Here is a 24,118-nt window from a genome sequence, read left to right as displayed (position 1 = left end):
CCCATTATGCATTGCATAAGCCATACACTGCATATATGAAAGGGCATTGAACTTAACAGGTTTTTACGCGCGCCAGAGGTTGCCACAGTAGTATATGTAAGTATTCAAAAACCCATTATGCATTGCAAAAGCCATACTTTTGCATATATGGAAAGGCATTTGAACTTACGGGTTTTTAACGCCGCGCCAGAGGTTGCCCACAGTAGGATATGCAAGTATTCAACCATTATGCATTGCATAAGCCATACTTTCCATATATGAAAAGGCATTTGAACTTACGGGTTTTACGCCCGCGCCAGAGGTTGCCACAGTAGTATATGCAAGTATCAAGCAATTATGCATTGCTAAGCCATACTTTGCATATGAAAGGCATTGAACTTACGGTTTTTACGCCGCGCCAGAGGTTGCCACAGTAGTATATGCAAGTATTCAAACCCATTATGCATTGCATAAGCCATACTTGCATATATGAAAGGCATTGAACTTACGGGGTTTTTTACGCCGCGCCAGAGGTTGCCCACAGTAGTATATGCAAGTATTCAAGCCATTATGCATTGCATAAGCCATACTTTGCATATATGAAAGCATTGAACTTACTTTGGGTTTTACGCCGCGCCAGAGGTTGCCACAGTAGTATATGCAAGTATTCACCCATTATGCATTGCATAAGCCATACACTGCATATATGAAAGGCATTGAACTTACGGGTTTTACGCCGCGCCAGAGGTTGCCACAGGTAGTATATGCAATTATTCAACCCATTATGCATTGCATAAGCCATACTTTGCATATATAAAAGGCATTGAACTTACGGGTTTTTACACCGCGCCAGAGGTTGCCACAGTAGTATATGCAAGTATTCAAACCCAATTATGCATTGCATAACCCATAATTTGCATATGTAAAAGCATTGAACTTACGGGTTTTTACGCCGCGCCAGAGTTGCCACTGCAGTATATGCAAAAAGTGATTTAACATGCAGTGCATAATCCAATAGGTGATTTGGTATCGTTACCCATTCTAGAGGGTATCATGTGGCAGGAGAGGGGTGCACTGTGACCCTCTGAACAGCTGTTGGCTCTCATCCTGAGAGCTGGTCCTCCTTCCTCTGAATAACTGTTGGCTCTCATCCTGATAGTTGGGCCTCCTGCTTCCATCAGGGAGATGAGAGAATCGCCAAGGATGCCTGATGAAAAGCCTGTTCACAAGACTTGTCTTTACCGCTACAAAGAAACAACCCATGTGAAGGAATTTTGACTGGTCATCAGTTGATGATGCCTGTGCGTGTTCCAGAGGCATTGCGATTTTCTGGAACCATCGATGGTTTTGATTGCAGGATTGGTGTGTAGGAGGTGGGGGGACCTCCCATTGTTGTTTGCTGCCGGGGGGAGCAGCAGAACACCATCTTGCAGTCAAGTCATCAAATGGACCAAGAAGATCGCAGGGCCTCTAGAACACGACCGCAGCAGCATCACCTGGTGACAAGACAAAATCATTCACAATTTTGGTTAATCACAGGCTGTTTCTTCTGTTTGTTTCTTTCTAGTTTCCTTTAGTTTTCTTCCTCTTCGTTGTCCTTCCAGGTTTCTTCTTCTTTGCTTTCATTGTCTTCTGAGGATCTTCAAACACACTATCTGCCAGGTCCTTGATGAATTCCCTGACTGCGTTGTATTTTCTTCTTTCATCAGTATCACAATAGGAGATCATTAGCATAGTTGACCATTGTGCATGATATCCATTCTGCGTTGTCGCTCGTCTTTAGACCCTTGGCAGTTATCAGGGTTAAACTTGAGTGTCCGCTTCCTATAGGCCCACTTTATTTCCTTCAAATTAGCATCCTCTGCAATACCTAGGATGTAGTATGGGCAGCCATGACGTTGCATTCTTTGCAAGGTTCTGGCGGCTGCAACCAAATCTTCTTGATCACCTAATTTCTCAAGCTGCGTCATAGCTTGGCTGTGTCTGCCAAGCAATAAGAGACATAATCCCAGTCTTCGCCTGCAGTCCACTTGATCGTCGTCCATATCCAAGACTCTGAGGAAACATTCACTTGCTTCTTCCAGTCGTCCTAGCTTATAGAACATGTTTCCTTTGACCTTGTTTTCTTCAATCAGAGCATCATTCTTATTCTTTTCATTTGCCATATAATTGTATACCACGGTAACTGGTGGTTCTCGTTCCTCTAATTCCTCATTAATTTTTTCATTCTCCGTGGGAAGCGACTGAACTGTGGTTTCCTGGATATGTACTTTCTTCTGATCGCCTAGATCCTTTCGTGCGAGAACAATGATACTTCTCTCTGTGAGGCTTGCAATCTCTCCTCGAGTTGTGCCGTCGCCTGGAATGCTTCTTTCTTTCAGCTTCATGGGCCTTGACCTTTCTCTTCAAGGTACCCACAGTAGAAGTCATTGTCCACAGCTTGGTTCTGGAGTTCTTCCAGTTTTTCTCGATGGTTCTCACATTCTTTCTCCTTCCGTGCTGTTGTTCGTTTATATTTTCAACATCCTTGGCCTTCTGGAAAAATGCGTCTTCCAACTCTTCTATTTTCTTCTTCAGGAGTTTATTTTCCTCTTCAGCGTTTATGCTTTTCATCCTTGAACTCGTCAAGTAAATCTTGATTCTTTCTCATCAGAGCAGCCTCGTTGAAATTCATATCTTCGAGTTCATCTAGGAGGAGAAAGTTCTCGACGTTACATCCTTCCAATCTTCTTTCAAAAGCGAGATCATTTCCGTTGCATAGTAAAGGTCGTCGTCGTTTTTCTGCGCAGTAGTATCTTGACCAATCTGGAGCGCCTTCTGGTCTTCAATGCACTGATGTGCTCGGCCAAAAAGTGCTCCCAGAACAAGAGCTACTACTTGTTTACTAATAAATAATCCGAGGTTTCGGATCCAATTTCCATTTATGAAAGGTACCACTGATCCGGTTGGGATCAGAGCCAATAGGTTTTTCACAACAAAGTTAAATTTACCAAGGGCAAACATGGTTACCTTTCTTTCCACCTGATCAAATATTTCGAATTGGATAATGCCACTAGAGCTCCAGGAATTCCCCAGATCTTCATTTTGGCTCCGAGGCCAATTTTCTTTTCTTGCTTCGGGAGATTCCACACACGGTAGCCTTCGGAATGGGCTTGGGAGTAACCTGAAGGCTCCTGAAGACTGCGACCGGCTTCAGAAACCATGCAAATGGAGAAGACTTTAAAAAATGACCAGTAAAATAATGTCTTCCTCGAGGAAAGTAACTAAAAGAGAGCTGAAATGTTAACATTTTAGTCACGATGATTATGAAACCAAAAACAAATTATACAAAATTGAGAATTAAAAAAAATTTTTGTTAAGTTTTTTTAAATGTTTTTTTAATGAGAGAAGCGTAAATTCTTGGCCTTCCGCTCTCTCTCTCTCTCTCTCTCTCTATTCTCTCTCTCTCTCCTCTCATCTCGGCTCTCTCTCTCTCTCTCTCTCTCTCACACACACACACACCCCACGTACATGTATACATGTATGGCCATATACAATACGTATATATATATAAATACACACAAGTATATATTCATATATATATATATATATATATATATATATATATATATATATATATATATATATATATATATATGATAAAAGGCCCGTAAAGCACCATTTCACGTTCCAACAATACATTTCAGACGCTTTCGTCTGTGCCCCTTTTCACTGGTAAAATATTTTACCAGTGAAAACGTCTGGATTGCATTGTTGCAACGTATAAATAGTGTTTATGGGACCTTCTATCTTCCTATTGTACTACTGTATTTTAGAGTAATCTATGTATATAGGTATATATATATATATATATATATATATATATATATATATATATATGAATATATATATATATTTAGTTGTTCTTACATAATAATGAGGCTATGCTGAACATCATGCTTCTGTATTTGGCATATACTGGCTGCCGATGAGTGCAATTCTATCTTCATTGTATATCATTTCTTATAGTCTTTTTCTCATGCCAGAGGTTGTAGTTTTCTGTAAAAGAATACTATTGAGATGGGTATTTGTCTGTCCATCCGCATTTTTTCTCTCCGCCCTCAGATCTTAGAAACTATTGAGGCTAGAGGGCTGCAAATTTGCATGTTGATCATCCACCCTCCAGTCATCAAACATACCAAATTGCAGCCCTTTGTCCTCAGTAGTTTTTATTTTATTCAAGTGTTATGAGTAATGTATAGTTTTTCCATATTATTATTATTATTATTATTATTATTATTATTATTATTATTATTATTATTAGAGTTATGAAAAGTCGGTTTTGCTATTTCAATTTAATAAATTCATGTTTAATACTTTACTGTATGGAATTGAAGTGTTGAGCTTTTATTTTTTTTTTTTTATTTCCGAAATATCGTAGGTTACCAAAATGCATTTAACTGTGGAATTCACGTTTGTTATTTAGTTTTTGTTTATTTATAAATTAAGGTTTTCTATATTGGGTATTTAAAACAGCCTAATGCGTAAATTCATTGAACTATAGCTTGAAGTTTTACTTTTTAAAACCAAGGCAATGCTAAGAGAGAGAGAGAGAGAGAGAGAGAGAGAGAGAGAGAGAGAGAGAGAGAGAGAGAGAGATGGCCTGTGTAGCATTAAAACATAAATTTTGGCGGTTTGGTTGCAATAAAACCATTCTTGATATTTCTCTTGAAGAAATTCATTGTTTGTATTTTGATGAAACCAGTCTTTTTATTTATTATTTTGGTTACGTTGAGTCCACAGTTGGCAATCCGGTTTAATAAAACTCAGCTCATGATTTAGATTTAATTGACCTGCTATTTTGTTTCCCTTTGAAAAATGCAAACTTTATTTTTTTATGTTCCAAACTTAAAAGCTTGACTTACTGAGCTGAGATTCTAAACCTCATCGCATTAGTTTGATTTTATAAACCCAATCGTTCATCCCAGTCATGATATTTGTTTGCAGAACAAAGTTCGACATTTAGGTTTATTAACTTCAAGTGTAAATGTAGATACAAGTTTACTGAACCCAGGCTTGTAATTTCAGTTTACTGAGCCTCAGCATGTTTCGCTTTACTAATCCCAAGCTTAATTCCGGTTGACTGAATCTTAGCTTAGTTGACTGAACCGTAGGTTGATATCTCTACTTAACTAAGGTTTCAGTTTGGTATTTCGTTTTACTAAACCCGGACAGGATATATTGGTACACTTAACCCAAGCATGAAATATCACTTTACAGAACTTCAGCTTGATACTTCTGCTAATTAAAACCGGTCTTGATAGTTGTTTACTGAACCCAAGCTTATATTTTGGTTTAATATGTCAGGTAATTAAACCCAAGCTTGAAATTATGATTTATTTATTTATTAAATAAAAAGCTTAGTATGTCGCTGTACCAAACCAAATCTTGACATTTCAATTCGCTGTGCCAAGACCCTCTTTTTAATATATATATTTTTTTATCAGTTCTGGTTGGTTTGTCACCTGTGGGGCCAAGGGTAACATTACTTCAGGAATGGCAGGAATAAGAGACTGGGAATTGGGGTTGGATCGGAGAACACACGCGTTTCAGGGGGAATTGGCGAACATTGCAGCGGCAGAGAGAAAGCTCCCCAAATTGGGCATGAGCAACAACAAAAAAAAAAAAAAAAAAAAAAAAAAAAAAAAAAAAAAATTCGCGTGGGCGGCGGTTGGGGGGTGGGATGACTGGTGGGCATGAGGAAACAGACATGAGACGGGATGCAACTACGTATGATCTGAGAGCGAGGGCATGGGCATATGGATCAAAATTAAAGCAGATGTTCGAAGAATTCTTAAAGGAAAAACAGACTTCCAAAATTACCGAGAAAGGCAAAATCGAAAGAGGATGAGGCTTTTTTGGAAATAGGAAGAGGTGGAGGAGAAATAGGAGAAGGAGGATGTGGAGGAGAAATAGGAGAAATAGGAGGAGGAGGAGGAGGAAGAGGAGTAGGAGTCAGAAGAAGAAAGGGTGGCTGGGTGGAAGCTGATTGAAGTTAAAAAAGTTCAGTATATCTTAGTTTAACCAGACCACTGAGCTGATTAACAGCTCTCCAGGGCTGGCCCGAAGGATTAAATATTTTTACTGGGCTAGGAACCAATTGGTTACCTAGCAACGGGAACTACAATTTATTGTGGGATCCGAGAAGTGAATTTTTTATCACCAGAAATAAATTCCTCTGATTCCGCTTTGGCAGAGCTGGGAATCGAACTTCGGACCACCGGATTGGCAGCCAGCTCAAACCACCCGTCCAGTGTGGAAATATATGTTGATTGAAGTCACGTTACATGTATCGTTCGTTGAATGTAAAACAACAACGTCAGGTGTGGAACTTATGTTTGATTGGAATCACGTGATTATACTGTAACTGTCGTTCGAATAGCCCATTCAACAACGTCACTTGGATAGTACTTGGCCGTGACAAGGAAAGCCAGACGCCGTCACGTATTCATTATTCGTTACCTTGAGTTTCAACCGACTTCCTTGTGGGTTTTCATTTATTTATTCCTTTTTGTACTTTTTTTTTTATATAGTTTTACTCCCATTTACGTATTCTCTGACTCATAATTACATTTAATCTTTTGAGAGGTAGGTTTTCTCAAGCTTTTGGTATTTTAATCCACACTCCTCCTCCTCCTCCCTATTTGTGTGTGTGGTGGGTGATGGGACAGGGATAGGTAAGGGCCTCCTTGGTTTGACCATCCCATTGGCTATTTGCAACGCTGACTGTTTTTTTCTTTTGATACAGGTGTTTGTTTATAATCATATACCTTGAGAAAACTATCCCGCTGTTACACGCTATATTACTACAAACCCGCGTTGATTGCATTGTTGTCATGAAAATCATTGAATTTATCGTTCTAAATTTGACTGCAGTGTTACTAGAGACTCGGTTGTTTTCTACATTATATGTAATTTGGTTTCGCTATTGTTTGTTATTTACTGCTCTTTACTGTGCTTTTTTTTCATAGTATTCACGACTGCGCGGAAAATAATTCCAAGTGGTGTATAAAAAAAAGACAACCAAAGTAAATGGGAAATAACCATAAATATACCGATAGATATATGGATGGAGAACTGAAAGAAAAATTTAAGGCGATGGGTTGTTGCTTTGAAGTATTGCTGCAGTCTTTGTACAGTAGCATTACAAATAAATTTTAAAAATATATTGAAGCCTTATGAAAACTTGAGATTATCAACATTCAAAACACTGCGGGAGGATGTTTCCATGTTTATTGTAAAGGGAAAGGTAAAAAAAAAAAAAAAAAAAAATCTGAGACTACTTGTGGCACCTGGCGTCTCAACAGAATGTTGATGATGGACAAAACGAGTTACACCCCGTAGCGGGTGTAACTCGTAAGGCTCTTTGCAACGTCCTTTTGTCCCTAGCTGCATCCTTTCATTTCTTTTACTGTACTTCCGTTCATATTATCTTTCTTCCATCTCACTTTCTACCCTCTGCTAACAATTGTTTCATAATGCAACAACGAAGTTTTTCCTCACCTTTCAAACATTTTTAATAATATAATAATAATAATATGTTTTATTTCGGGGCCATATACATTGAGTATACAAAATACAGACAGTAACATACACAATCTAGATACATGAGACATGATAAAATAGAAAAAGAAAATGAATAATCGGCACTTATCCACAAAATAGCTGAGGTAGCATAAAAGCTAGTAACCATCATACTGGTAATAACAGTAATAATATTGGTGAGAAAAAAAAATGCATTGAGAGTAATAACAGTTGGTGCACATATTATATAACTCAAATTTCAACTAGAGACCTTAGGTGGTTACAGTAGTCAGTTCCAGAGGGCGTAATACATAAATTAGATGTAAATAAAACTTTAACTTGATAGGAATCACGGTAATAATGAAAAAATAAAATATCAGCAATAAATGCAATAATGACAAAAACTGCAGATGACATCTTGCCAATACAGAGATTAAGTCCTTTAGGGGACAAAGGCCTCCTTTTCCCATCTTTCCCACAATTTAGATTTTCTTCTTGCTTCACTCCTTAGGATGCTTTGTATGAGCGAGTTGCTGCTGTTTCTCACTCGGGTTACCAGACTGGACATTGTTCGCCTAACAATGATTTTTAAATTGTCCAGGTGGTTTTCAATGAACATCTGTGTGGCGGAGTGGTAGCGGGGAGTGTTTGTGAGGCGTCTCAGAATGTCATTGTGCACAACAGTGATGCGTCTCATGGTCTCTCGGGTATAGTTCGTCCAGAGGGAACACCCATAGATACTGTAGCAGTACGAGCGGAATAGCAGCAGTTTCACGTCTCGGTGACAGAAGGCAAACAACCTTGCAGTCAAGTTGCCAGCTGCACATAGTTTCCGACGCCTCTGTTCAATGTCTGCCGTATCTTTTAGGTCGTCGGTGATAATGTGACCCAAATACGGAAATTCGTGCACAAATTCCAGCCGATGGTTTCCGAGGAAAATTTGAGGTTCTGCAATATGCTTAAGCGATCTCGGGAGCAGCGACATGCACTGGGTCTTGGTTTCGTTGTAGATTATATCAAATTCCTCTGCATATTGGCGGCAGGTGTCGATGAGTCGTTGGAGACCTTGCACTGATGGGGAAATCAGAACCATATCGTCGGCGTAAGAGAGGTTGTTTATAGTTGTTTCATTGACGGTGCATCCGATTGGGAGCGAGTTCAGTTTGACATTCAAGTCATCTGTGTACGTATTAAACAGGTATGGAGAGAGAATGTCCCCTTGCCGAAGCCCGTTTAGGGAGCCGAAGGTGTAAGATAACACGTTACCCCATTTGACACAGAATTGCTGTGTGGAGAACCAGCAATGTAAAATGCCAATTAGGTACAGGGGTAGTGCCCCTTTTATGCAGCTTTCAGGAAGAGCTTCAGGTAGTTGTTACTCGGTCAAATGCTTTTCTCATCTACAAAACAAAGGAAAACAGGAGAGGCTGATGATAGGTAGTAGTTCAGCAAATCTTTCAGTATGTGATGCAGGTGTCGGTTGAGTAGTTTGCTTTAAACCCCCCAAACCCGAACTGGTTGTCAGTGGTGTGTAGAAAGGGGAGAAGTCTAACTAGAAGAACAGACTCAAGTATCTTCGATGCGATCGTTGTGATTGCAATCGGCCGGTAGTTGCCAGGGTCAGCTGCATCCTTTAGCTTGTTTTTGATTAATGGTATCAAGTGAACTAAGAGTAGGGAGTCTGGAAGAAACCGGTTAATATGCACGCATTGAATAGGGCAGCTAGCAAAATGTTTATCGGATGGCAGAGTTTGAAGGCCTCTGCAGGAAGACCATCACAGCCGGCGATTTATTATTAGGTAGGCTGTTTATGGCATCGCTGATGTTACCTGGCGTAATACGGTCTGCAAAATGAAATTGAATGTTGTCAGTAAGGAGGTTATCTACATCCCTTCGGGAATCTTGATCATTTATGCAATTCAGGATATTGTTGAAGTGATCGCCCCACATACTTGCAATAGCTTCGTCTCCGACTGTTTCCCCTACTCTCTGTGATAGCTTTTTAGTTTTGGGATTTAAAGACTGGATATCTTTCCAAAGACGAGGATAACAACCAGATTCTAAGTTTCTAGACATTGCATCGGCTCTTATTTGTTTTCATTTAACCTGCAGTGCTTAAGGGCAGTTTGAACTGCGCTCTCGCCTGTCTCATTAGCAATGCAGTGTGCCCTTCCCTGGGGCTACCATTTTGCCTCCACAATAAAAACATTTCTCGTGAGTATGTATACAGATCTTTAACCGAGTCATTCCATCCAGGTATAATTCGAGAATTACCTTGACGAAATCTGTAGGCAGTCCTGCCCGAAGCAATCAAAGCGGAGATTATGTTCGAATAGAATTCATTCAGATCCCTCTTGTGGTGGTCATTTCTACAATTTGTGTTAGTACAAAGTAAGGCGTCTGCCGGTTGAACTAATGACCGCAACCTGGTTTCCGTGGTCGCCCTAAAGTATCTGGTTTTCTGTTGGTTTTTAAAATCCCAGTTTACCGCTGGTGGGCGATCAGTTAGGGGGTTCCCTTTCCATCGCTGAATGGCCTCATAGGTCCCAGTGTTTGTTCTTTGGCCTAAACTTCATATGCCATTCCTACTGACCACCATTGTTTGGAAGAAGGAAACCACCACTTCCAGCAGTTTTATGGAGACAATAAGGACCCTTGGAGGATTTTAGCTTCCGCACAAAAGGTACCAGAATGAGAAGAGGCTTCATGGATGATAAAATTAGATTTTCGTTAGATGGATCGAGTATTAGAATAAGCTGACTAATGCTAGGCACTTTTTTCTGGCCATCAGTAGAGTATGAACGTTGGTGTAACCTAGCAACCTCGTCTTATAAATCAAGTTTTTTCCTATATAAGTTACAGAACATTATGATGACCCCAAAACTAACCGAAAGGAACAAAAATTAGGAATTGAAAGTTGCATCAGACCTTTAGAGTCTGATATTAGCTGCATTTGGTTACAGTGGTGCTTCAGAAACTAACAAAAGTGCTTGTCAGAAAGTCCGATACTGTAGAATTCATCATTCCTCTGTTTTGTGTCAAGATTTTCTCGAATTTCAATCCGATTTTCGATCATACAGACTAACATATCCAGGGATTTCAAGTAATCGTATTTTGATAATCCTTCCTTTTAAATGATTACAGTCATCATTTACATTTCCCCTTTGGGGGGGGGGAGGTGATGGGGGGCGGAGAGGGTGGTAGTGCACCTCATGGTGTACGGTGTAGGCACTACTTAAGGTTCTTTGTAGCATCCATTCGGTCCCCAGCTTCAACCCCAATTTAATTCCTTTTTACTGTAGCTCCATTCAATTCTCTTTCTTCTGTCTTGCTATCCACCTCCTAACAATTATTTCGTCGTGCGGCTGCGAGGCTTTCCTCCTCTTGCATTTTTCAAACCTTTCCATTTTCAATTTCCCTGTCAGCACTGAATGACTTCATAAGTCCCAGCGCTTGGCCTTCCTTACCATTATTTATATCCTACAAAATCTATATAAATATATTTCTTGTTTTTTCCTTCACGACTCTTCACTTGCAGTGTTGCAATGCGCAAGTTAAGAGACAGTGGCCATCATCAGTGCTAATAAGAAAAAGAAATGTTTAACATTTTCATTCTTCCTTTTGTAATTAATTTTTCTGGTTTAATATCACCCGGCAGTGTCCATCACAAATTCGTGGTCTTTTGTCTCTTTATGAAAGCATTCATCATCTCTCAGAGTTCTCGGTATTTTTGCACATTTATTCCCTCAACGTCCAGGTTATATAGATGTACAGTAAGTTCCAGAAGTGAAGTGACAAATCTCAGAATTGATCGTACTTCTATAGAAATTCATGGGATTGCCAGTTATTATATTTTATTCCAATTATTGTCATCCTATTTATCTGATAATACGTATCAGTGATTAACTGTATAAGCGCACAAAGTATTCCCCCAGTGAATGATCAATGTTAGTTCAGTAATTGTTATTTAATAGAAAAAAAAAGAATTTTCCCCAACGAAAACATCTGCGGCCTCCAAAGTGTGATATGAAGTGTTCATCATAGAGTGGCAGCAGGAACCGTGTGCATAAGCATTGGCCTAATATTTGTAAATTAACTTTCTACTTTTATAGCGTTATATCGAAAGTTATTTGATAAAGCACAGAGAAGTTTAGCATCTGATTTAATGAAATATAAATAAGACAAGTGGTGTAAAAAAAAAAAAAAAATCCAAGTTATGTGCGCGTTTAGCGTTGGTTACATGGTTAGGCCTATTTCAAGAATCAAGGAAATATATTTTCCAGCTTGTTAGTTAATAATTTCATGGAATTTCTCGATTGTGCAAATTTGTGCATGCGAATTGCGTTCAGGGGTCGCACCAAAACAAGTATTTTCGTAGGTTTCCACCTTTTTTTTTCAGTGCATAAGTGAGACTAATCTTGTCCATACGATCCGGAGTGTGAATAAGCTTTGCGAGCATTATTTTAATTCGAGTATCCCCTGTTATGCTCTCTCTCTCTCTCTCTCTCTCTCTCTCTCTCTCTCTCTCTCTCTCAGACGTTTTTGAGATCTATCAGGAATAACCAGAGTATGTTTTAAGATCGAGACTAGGGCCTATACGTGCTCGGTGCTTCTTTTTATATATATATATATATATATATATATATATATATAATATCTATATATATATATAATATGTATATATATCCCCAAAAAACTCATAAATTTCTGTTACGCAATAATACTTGACTGGATCGAACTGATTACTGGTTGTCAGTGGAAATATGAATTTGGGTGATATCACTCCCTTATGATACGCCCACTTACGCAAATTCAGTCTTAAATTTCACGGTTGGAATTTGATTCGAAGATTTGAGGTAATGGGTTGAAGTGAAAAAGGTGGAGTTAGTATTGTGGGTAGAGGTAGGGGTAGAGGTGGGAAGGGGTGGTTGGGGTCTGTCGTCTCCCTACTTAACCAGATGGGATTTTACGGGTGTTCTGGTTGCTTGCGACCGACTTTCTTATTTTTTATATAGCGAGTCTGTTTCCCAGGTGCAAGGACAGGTCCTGGTGTCGGTCCTAAAGGTTCTATCTTTGCCTAAATAACAGACAGTGGCCCTGCATTGTAAGCCTTGCAATGCCCGGAACTAGGCCTATCCTGAAGGTAGCAGCAGAGGTTAGAGGCAGTGATGCCGTTTTTTCTTCACAACATTGGCTTTCAGCAGTGTTACCATATGCAGTTCATGTGATTTTTTACTTTATTTATGATTTAATGGTTAGAATGCGTATTTTCCGATGTAGAATTATTTTCCGTGATGTTAGAAAACTACACGTCACTAGCTTAATATAAAGTATTTTGACGAAGAAAAATAAAGGGTTTCAATAAAATTCATTTGTATAAATAAGCAGGATATGTTTTACAGCTTTATTTTCATAACAAAACATAAAAAAGGCAAAGTGAAGAATTTTTTTTCTTCAGTGCCGTGGCCTGTGGTCGGAAAAGCCACGGAGGGTTGCCAGATGTCACCAGAAAGCCACACTAATAGACGAAATTCCTCAAAACGGCAACCTTTCTCGAAGATGGTGTTTTATGCTCGGTCCTAGAAGCTAGAATCAGAACTACCAACCACCCCCAACTTCTCCATTGAATCTAGGTGCATTCATGGTTGATTATGTTTAATGTCGCGGAGATTTTCCCTTCACATTCTATTGATACTTGCATGGTTTTATGCATCTTCGCTAAAATAATTGATAATACACTATAATATTAAATATTTGTTTCCACATTGCTCGAAATATACATTTGTAATGTTGGTAATCCTGTGTTGAACGAGAATTTCAAATTGTTTCGTTTCTATAGTTTGAAGTAATTGCTATACTTTAAAATAATTACTATTACCGTAATTTTTTCTTATGATTTTTATAAATATCATAGATTTGATATTTGTGCATCATATGTTAGCTTTATCTTGCTTGATAGAGCTTTCACTGTAGAAAAAAAATATTGTTCAGCTACGATTTGTAGTTGCCAGTTAGTGAATTTCGAACGAAATTCTCTGAAATTTGTCGCTTCAGTTTTGGAACTTACTGTACAAGACATTTCTCTTGCCAAAGTTGACCCATGGATACTAAGTGCTTGTATCTACCTCCCCTCAGAATCAGAATCAGAATCAGAATCCGTCCATCCATTTTTTATACATCTATATATCTGTTCAAACTATCCTTCCTTATGAATTCATTCTCATCCGTCCTCAATAGATAAATGACTCGTTCCGTTTTCTTTCGAATGTTTTCCTCAATCACATTTTTTTACTGGTTTTGATGCTTTCTGGGTTGATGGTGTCACAATGCTGTAGAAGTGTATAATTGGACTTAGTGTCGTACGAGAGACTTTATCAAACCTTTTCTGTTTTATAGAGGAAACGGTGTATTTTTGACGCCAAATGCTGTAGTTTTGGTTCTACCGCTTTATGGAACGCTGTATGTAAACCAGTCACTCAAGGATGGCACTGAATCTCCCTAGAATACTTCCACGAGCAAAGCCAAATCATAATTATGATGAACAGTTGTGCGGCTATACAGGTTTTGAACTTAAGAAGTTCGCTAATTTGTGGTAATTTTTATTTATTTCCTTGCAAATTAAAACAAGGAAATTTATAAGACCTTTGTAAAGTTATGCATAGCTTTTGGCATGTATTTGTGTGGGTTGGTCCGAAAAGATTTGAGGGCTTCTGGACTATACGCTGTATGATTTTTGTCCAGTATGCATCAGTGCAATCATAAAGCTAAATCGTTAGCAATATATCTATCTAAGAAGCCTCAGACAACCGTAAGATAAATCTCTCTCTCTCTCTCTCTCTCTCTCTCTCTCTCTCTCTCTCTCTCGTGCTAAATCATTAAATTTACAGCAACATCCTCTATCTCTTCCAAGGTATCAGTACAATGACCGTTCATTCTCTAACGTCAGTGTATGTATAGAATTAATTACTCAGCTGACCAGTCACTTTCTGTCCCTTTCAAGTTCTTCTTTTGTTTGGTCGGATAAACGAACTTCATTGAACTATCTTCGAATGATGTGCATTTTAGGATCGTAATCCACTTCAGGTCTCTCTCTCTCTCTCTCTCTCTCTCTCTCTCTCTCTCTCTCTCTCTCTCTTTAATTGTATCTAACAAACCAAGGCATGAAAGAGAGGAGCATATGAATATGGTAAGGTAACTATGACGTTGAGGCTTGTCTCGAAAGACTGGAGTTATAGAACCAGAGAGATCAGAATCATTATGGCCGGGTATTCACGCACAGGTTTACCTGTCTGCTGTCATTCTCCTTGTCAGTTCATCGAAACTGACGTTAAAACGTACGTGTGGACGCTCATCCTCCGAAAGGTCGTGGGTGGCCTGACAGGGTTGGTTGGTTATGAGTTCGCTGGCTTTGTGCCAGCACGGGCTCTTGCTCCTAGAGCAGCTCGTAAAAGGACTGACAGGTAAACTTGAGCGTGAATACCCGGCCTTATTATGATGTTACGAAGTTGTATACCGCAAACGTAATGAAGAATCCTCGTCATTTAGTTCTGATGTAATTTTCTCTCTGATTTATTGTCTTTCATTTCTTTTTCAGGCGTGAGTTTCCTAGAGATTAATTCATTTCATTTCTGCTAGTTGAAGGATTAACCTCATTATTCGTTCAGTTGTTCTTGAGAATGCTAATTATGCCATGAAAGATCATTGTTGTTGTGACGGCAAGTTTAATTAAGAGTTTGTCAGTCAAATGCAGACATTGTATCTAATTATTAGTTTAAGACAGGAAGGTTGCGCTCCTAAATCTTCTCTCACTCCTTTATAGACACTGAATGGAAGCCCTCATGAACAGATAAACCCTAAAAGACGAAGAGGAAGGCTATGAAAAGATTTAAAACAAGAACCCTAACTATATAGACACAGCTAGCAAACAAATTCCGAAATATTCACAGGCACGGGGCAAGCATGAATACGAGCTGTTGTAAATTGGGCAGTTAACATAATTAACGTGAAAATGACCGAAAAGAGGGTTATTCTGTCATGTGTGTTTTGTTCCGGTCATGTTCATATGAACTAAATAGCCAAAAGTAATAGGGATGTTGACATGATCGCCTGTAGTGCAGGAAATTTGTAAGTAAGTATTAAAGATAACTTGAGGGCTGAATCCTAGGCTATGTAATGTTGAGCCACTCATAACCTCATGTTATTAGTAGTATGGTGTCATGCATAATTTCGTGTTGCAGATTGAATGCTGTGCCGATTTCTTCGGAAATGAGGGATGCGCACTTCACTTGCAGAAGTGTTTTCGCTGCGAGATTTGATGTGTTAAGGATATTTTTTATAGAGATTATAAAATGAAAAGGAGGCTTTGCTTCCTTCAGTAACTCAGGTGTTCTATCTAGGTTTTATTCGTCCAGTCCGCTGTTAACAGCTGTGACCATCCAATGTACTTAAGTTAAGGACGATTTACAGCCCAGGAATTACGAAAGAGGTAAAGATTGCTAGATTTCGGATGGGTACGGAATCGATAGAAAAATAGTGGATAGAGGCAACGATGAGAAGAAGAATGGCCAGAGGTATGTCGGAACACTGTTTAGTTGAAGCGAATGAAAGGAGTGAACACTTTAGATGTAAACGTAATTAAGGAAAGTAAGTTTGTTATTAAGAATAAAGTGAGAAAATGTATGAACAAGGCGTGATGCGACATTCAGCTTACTCGGGACGCATGCAAGATTTTCCCATCATGCATAAGTTGTAAACATATTCCTAGTCTTTAGCGAAAAATAAAACGCGCTAAAATATACGGTCAAATAGCGTGTTGTTTCACCAGCAAAAATTAAAATAAATACGCTATATTTTATTAGAAATCATTTTTCTATATTGTTTAACATGCATACTATTTTTTTTTCTCGGAGCCATACCTGTTTGGAAAAACAGCCTATTGTATATAGTGTATATACATATATATATATATATATATATTATTATATATATATATATATATATATATATATATATATATATATAATATATATATATATATATATATATATATAATATATATATATTTATGTGTATGTATATATATGTATGTGTGCGTAAATACATATAATATACATGGACATGGCATCAGAAATAACAGCACGAGGGTAACTGTGGTAAACCCACTTTAAGTGCTGAATCATGGATAAATCCCTGTAAAGGAAAGTTTCACGACATTTTCAGCTTCACCCCAAAGGGAAGAAGACTCATTAGGTTCGCGATAAATCCCGTACATTTACTTTATAATTCGCTCCATTCCTGCATCGCCCCCCACACTCTCTGGGTGTTGAGTCTCTCCCTTTCCATAAATATTTCATGCCATCTGTTCAGCCCTTTCTAGGTTTTCCTCTCCGCCTCACTGCGAACAGTTCTGAATTATGCACCGTTATCCAACCTAATGTTGTCAATTCTGTCCGTGTGATCCAGTCGTCTCAAAACATTTCGATCTACTCGTTCTCCTATTCGAATCTTTCGATCAATTTTACGTATCTTCACACTCTTCGCCTCTTTAATTCTTCTAACACCACACCTTGTTAAACTTACGATTTATCTGAACATCTTCAACATCTTTTCTCACATTTGCAGTAAGTATCCGCACTTCACTTTCAAGAAGAGATGACCCAGCAATCCCTTATGACATTTACACCTTGTTACCTTTCCTGCTTCATCTGTTTTATGATTCCCTTGTTCTGTCAAACTGCTGTTTTTCACCATCCATATAAACATTCACTGCTGCATTTTCCTTCTTTCCATTTACTACTTTCCACTTGCCCTTATAGTCTTACTCTTAAAACCGGGAGAACACCATAGTTGGACTCAGAAGTAATAGTGTCGAGAGGTTGGACAGCAATGAAGGAAAGGAGCGGGAATGGAGGTACAGTAAATGGCTGAAAAGTGGGTGCAGCTACGGGCCGAAGGGACAATACAAACATCCTTTAGCAATGATTTCAGTGCGCCACGTGCGGTGCACTGATGCCACTACCCCCTGCAGAGAAAACAGATAGATGGCGAAAGTATAGCTACTTTGGCAGGCTGACAAATAGTTGTAATGATGTGATGAAAGATGCCAATCTGTCAAGTGTTTTAGTCCTCGTTAACTCTCAGGCAGGGTCAAGTCTGGTGGCCAGATCTGCTGTTACACTTGCTTAAGAATCATTTGTAAAACTACCTCGCCTGCGAAGTCAAATTTCTAGTGCAAGCAGGTACAATCAGGCTAAGAACTTAATATAAAGGTGTGTTATGTCTCCACGTTCGTTCAATATTTATACGGATGGAATTATGAGAGAAGGCAGAGAGAGGATACGAAAATGAGCCGTGAATGTTCTGTAGAATGATTGACGTTTCCAGGTGATACAGTTTGGAATAATGAAGTAAAAATGCAGAAACTATTGAAAGAGTCACAAAGTGCTTGGAAGTGAAGTGTTGGGAATAAATTCAAGCAAGAATAAGACTACTATACTCTGTTTTTTTCCATGCGTCCATCCGCCTGTGGTATTTGAGCATGGTAACACTGCGTCCCTGGCTTTAAATAATATCTTATTTCGAATATTAACGGTGTAATTCGCATACTATAAATTATTAAAACACTTTTCAGTTGCAAATGTACACCCAGATATCCTTTTATTTACCTAAAACTTAGACTGCCCGGGACGCAGTGTTACCATGCGAAAACACCACAGGCGGATGGACAGATGGAAAAAAACAACGTATGGGCAAGCATCGCAGATAATATCATGTGGAAGAGGAAAGTCTTGTACTTCATCTTTATTTTTTATATGTCTTTTTGTCTTACTGTCCAATCATTCCAACTCCCTCATTTCACTGTTGCAAGCGCCGAATAGCCAAAAAGACCCAGTGCTTGGCTTGACAGTCCGAATTTCATAAAATAAATCATTGAGCCTATACACACTGTCCATATTCAACCGTTGTGAGGACTACTAAAGTACTGTCCATCGAAATGTATGGCTTTGAGATGATTATGTTTTCGTGGCCATTCTATTTTTATATAGTACTGTTGGTTTACAGTTAAAATACTGTCCTTTTGCATACAATATATATATATCATATATGTACGTATATATATATATATATATATATATATATATATATATATATATATATATATATATATATGTATATATATATATATATATATAATATATATATATATATATACATATATATATATATATATATATATATATATATATGAGTGTGTGTGTGTATGTATATATAGCATTAAGCTACAAATGTCCTTTTAATATCTAATTCGCTCCACACACATATGAAAATATATTAATTCCGAGGTAGAGCGAATTAGGCATTAAAGGATGTTTGTAGCTTAATGCTTCTATATGAATCAGGCGAGTGATGATTCAAAATTTCATATATATATATATATATATATATATATATATATATATATATATATATATATATATATATCTATATTATATATATATATATATATATATATATATATATATGATATATTATATAGAGTGTGTGCGTGTGTGTGAGTATTTATATAGTTACATTAAATAAGTGTATCAAATGATGTATGAGTGGGAATTTGGAAACATTGCAGGCGGTTTTAGTATTTCAGAAAACTTCTTGGGTTTAGTGGCGGATGCTTTATGAAGATTGAGTGATATAAAGTTTTGGGAAAAAGAATTGTCAGACTTTGACACCAAGAAACATTTTGAAATTCACATATTGTCGGATGATTGATAGTTTCCTTGAAAAAGAAAAATATTTTACCATCTGGTCCCTGCTGTCTGATTGGTATTGTATACCTGGATTATGTTTTTGTTTGTATGTATTTGGACTATTTCTCCTTATCCCAATTGATTGTCTGTCATATTTTATTTATTCAATTATTCAACGACAGGTATATTTACATCTATCATGATTGTACGACAATGTTGTAAACATAATAAAGTTAATGGATTTTACGCTTTGATTATGGTAATTGCACATTTGTTTTATGTATTGACTAAGTTATGTTTTACAGAAGATTGTTGAGATATAGTCGTAACTACAAATCATAAAAGTGTTTTTTATCCAACGGATAAAAACAGGGTAAACCATATATTTTTTTTTTATTTTGTGATAAGAATTATTTTCACATATTTTGTAAGAGACTGAATATGACAAAAATATGACAAGACTTTTCTTATCTTGAGACTGACTTACTAACGTTTCCATGTCTGATTCGAAATTACTTATGACTATTGAAATGAAGTATTTTGAAAGAAAGTAGGCTATGATGTTAATGATTCTTAAAAAAAAGTAGGCTGTAATGTTATGATTCTTGAAAAAAAGTAGGCTGTAATGTTATGATTCTTAAAAAAAAGTGAGCTGTGATGTTATGATTCCTGAAAAAAGTAGGCTATGATGTTAATGATTCTTGAAAAAAAGTAGGCTGTGATGTTATGATTCTTGAAAAAAGTAGGCTGTAATGTTATGATTCTTGAAAAAAAGTAGGCTGTGATGTTATGATTCTTGAAAAAAAGTAGGCTGTAATGTTATGATTCTTGAAAAAAAGTAGGCTGTGATGTTATGATTCATGAAAAAAAGTAGGCTGTGATGTTATGATTCTTGAAAAAAGTAGGCTGTGATGTTATGATTCATGAAAAAAAGTAGGCTGTGATGTTATGATTCATGAAAAAAAAGTAGGCTGTGATGTTATGATTCTTGAAAAAAAGTAGGCTGTGATGTTATGATTCTTGAAGAAAGTAAGCTGTGTTGTTAATGATTCTTGAAAAAAAGTAGGCTGTGATGTTATGATTCTTAAAAAAAAGTAAGCTGTGATGTTATGATTCTTGAAAAAAAAGTAGGCTGTGATGTTGTGATTCTTCAAAAAAAAAAGTATCTGTGATGTTATGTTTCTTGGAAAAAAGTAGGCTGTGATGTTATGATTCTTGAAAAAAAGTAGGCTGTGATGTTATGAATCTTGAAAATAAGTAGGCTGTGATGTTATGAATCTTGAAAAAAAGAAGGCTGTGATGTTATGAATCTTGAAAAAAAGTAGGCTGTGATGTTATGAATCTTGAAAAAAAGTAGGCTGTGATGTTATGAATCTTGAAAAAGAGAAGGCTGTGATATTATGGTTCTTGAAAAAAATAGGCTGTGATGTTATGATTCCAAAAACCGTATTTCATTTCGAGGCATAGATTAATCCTGAAATTTTTTTCATAAAGAGACAACTGCATTCTGTTCTGCGTGGTGGAAGGTACTACTACTACATCAGCAAAAGTCATATTTATTAAGTGCAACTTATGTTAAATCCCTAAGTATTCCATAACTGATACGTAAAAATAAGCATCATGTATACTGATGTTATGCACGACCTAACTTACAGCTATCTTCTTGTAAACATAGGTATACTTTTTAGTTATTGTAGCATTTTTATTTTTTTAGAAATGTTTCGAAAGAAGATCTTAGATAAACAACAGTTCTCTCACTGTTTTGTTTAGAGCAAGAGAAAAGAGAAACATTTCCATCTTTATTTTGTGTTAGGCGTTCTTTTATAACTCCGTCCTTCCTAGCCTTCTTATTCCCTCCCCCCTTTACCTACCACCCCAACGGCCTCCCCTTCCCCTCTTTTCACGCAGCGATTCCCCTCAGAGAGAAAGAGAGAGAGAGAGAGAGAGAGAGAGAGAGAGAGGGAGTACCAGACAAACAGGCTCATGCTCCAGTTAGCACGTGAGGGCTGCCTCTCATTCTCCTTCTCGGTAGCGAGACATTGTAGTCCTTTTTGGCGCCGCGAGTCCTGTAGTAGTAGTAGCAGCACTGGTCGCGCTTTTGTGACCCGTGACCCGGCAACAGATCCGCCTTTTATGATCCCTGACCCGGTCGGCGGGCTGGAAAAGCGGGACCCGAAAAGGCCAGATCCCAACGGGAGTCATTAGGAATAAAGTTATAAGGCGGGGCTGCGCTCCGCTTGTTACCAATAGGCAGTACCCGGGGAAGGGGGCGAGGGGGGGTTGGGGGGGGCGAGCCTCCCCGAAAAGCAGGTAAATAACGGCTTTCTGTGGAATCCGCACGCTGGGTTAGGTTTCTCTGGCCCTCCAAACTCTCTCCAAATAGTTTTTTTTTTTTTTTATTATTCCTCCCTCCCTTTCCATTTTTCGATGTTTCATTTAAGAAAGGGAGCAGAAATGATAAAAATGAAATGGCTTCGATGTTTTCTCTGATGATGAGTAACTTTTCGAGAATTTCTCTTCCTAGTGTTTGCGTTTGGTTCATTAAAAAAAAAAAAAAAGGCTGTAAGAGGATTTATATAGTAAATTTTTTCTTCGAATTTCGATGCTATTGAACTTGTTTTGGTATTGTTATTACGGTCGTAATTCTCCGTATTGCTATTACACTTTCTGGATGCTTTTGAAATGATTTAGCACATACTATATATGATATATATATATATATATATAAATAATGGTTTTTGTGTGTGTGTGTGTGTGTATATATATATCTATATATATACATACATATACATATATATATATATATATATATATCTATATATATATATATATATATATATATATATATATATATGAATAACTTGATCACGTAGTATATAAAACGTAATGCTATGTATAAATAAAGGTTTTTGCCACGAAGGAAAAAATGAAAAAGCAAGATAGCCGAGTGCTCTCGGTCCTGTTCAAACCCTTAGTAAAGGATCTGAACAGGACCGAAAGTACTCGGCTATCTCGCTTTTTCATTTTTTCCTTCGTGGCAAAAACCTTTATATTATATTATATATATATATATATATATATATATATATATATATATATATATATATATATATAGGGAAAGGCATCGTACTCAGGTACATTTAGCTGACGTTTCACAACTCATAGTCGCATTCTCAAGGCTATAATTGAGATAAACACACGAACATTCAAAACTACGCACTGCATAATTCATAAAAATTACGCAATATTTAAAAATTCAATGAACATCAGCTCAGAATGTAAAATATTTAAAATTAATGAATCTCTTAAAACAGAAAAACATACCGAGCGCTAAACTACAGTACAGTTACATTACAATTATTTAAAAATTACAGAAAAAAGTATACACAAAATTACGATATGGGTGTAAAAAATTAAAAATAAATAAATAACACTAAAACAGTAAGGCTATTCTATACCTTATCCTCGCAAAGGACGGGCAGTGACTGAGAGAAATTTAGAAAAAATAAAAATATAAACAAGCACTCTAGGCGATAAACAAACTGAACAGAGGAGGATTGCGCATTTAAGGACGGAACTATCTTTTTTATCATAATAGATTCCAAGGTTGTTAGGTCGTTTTCGTTTTGCGTTTGGCCTATAATAATAAAATCCTTATCATTGATATATGTTTTACATAATCTAGAGTGATTTCTGATATTGACTGTTCGGGGTTTGTTAATCTGCTGCCCGTTCTAAAACTTAAGCCCCTGTGAGAATCTATTCTCACTTTTAGTAACCTCTTCGTACAACACATAAGTCCCGTGATCACATCTCGGGCACGTATATTTATATACAACATTAGATTTTAGAAGAGGACTAAGGCGGTCTTTCGTTTTAAACAGGGATCCGATAGTTAATGAATTTTTGGGGACGATTTTTAGGTTCAGTGCCGGGAATTCCTTTTGAATAATTGCCAGGAATTTTTTTCTGAAGAGGTTGTCATGAAGAAAAGGGAAGCTAGCGAACATTTTTAATTTTGGGACTGTCAAAACCGTTGGCACCTCTATGAATCGGGCATCAAGCATTTTCTTTAGCATTTTGAACAAAGTTTGTCTGGGAAGCAGTTATTTTTAAGATATTGGGAAAGAAGTTAATTTCTTCATTAAAAGTAAACCAATTAGAGGTATGGGTAAAGGCCCTGTGTAGGAGAGTTGAGATAGTATTAAGTTTAAAATTATAAAAGCAAGCTTAAGTTTTAGAACGGGCAGCAGATTAACAAACCCCGAACAGTCCAAAAATCAGAAATCACTCTAGTTTATGTAAAACATATATCAATGATAAGGATTTTATTATTATAGGGCGCAAACGCAAAACGAAACGACTAACAACCTTGGAATCCATTATGATAAAAAAGATAGTTCCGTCCTTAAATGCGCAATCCTCCTCTGTTCAGTTGTTTATCGCCTAAGAGTGCTTGTTTATTTTTATTTTCTAAATTTTCTCTCAGTCACTGCCCGTCCTTTGCGAGGATAATGGTATAGAATAGCCTTACTGTTTTAGTGTTATTTATTTATTTTTAATTTTTTACACCCATATCGTAATTTTTGTATACTTTTTTTCTGTAATTTTTAAATAATTGTAATGTAACTGTACTGTAGTTTAGCGCTCAGTATGTTTTTCTGTTTTAAGAGATTCATAAAGTTTTAAATGTTTTACATTCTGATGTTGATGTTGATTGAATTTTTAAATGTTGCGTAATTTTTATGAGTTATGCAGTGCGTAAATTTAATGTTCGTGTGTTTATCTTTAATTATAGCCTTGAGAATGCGACTATGAGTCGTGAAACGTCG

General features: G+C 37.2%; 1 protein-coding gene across 1 annotated transcript; it reads right to left on the bottom strand.

Moving 5' to 3' along the window:
• Positions 1 to 1,706: 1,706 nt before the first annotated feature.
• On the bottom strand, positions 1,707 to 2,366 carry LOC135213303 (dnaJ homolog subfamily C member 7-like). Its single transcript, XM_064247284.1, has one exon. It carries the CDS (start codon positions 2,364 to 2,366, stop codon positions 1,707 to 1,709), a length of 660 nt encoding a protein of 219 aa, XP_064103354.1.
• Positions 2,367 to 24,118: the final 21,752 nt, after the last annotated feature.

Source organism: Macrobrachium nipponense, chromosome 42 (assembly GCF_015104395.2).
Source record: "Macrobrachium nipponense isolate FS-2020 chromosome 42, ASM1510439v2, whole genome shotgun sequence".
NCBI lineage: Eukaryota > Metazoa > Arthropoda > Malacostraca > Decapoda > Palaemonidae > Macrobrachium > Macrobrachium nipponense.
Note: the sequence above shows the minus strand (reverse complement) of the source record. Positions and strands in the feature narration are given on the sequence as shown.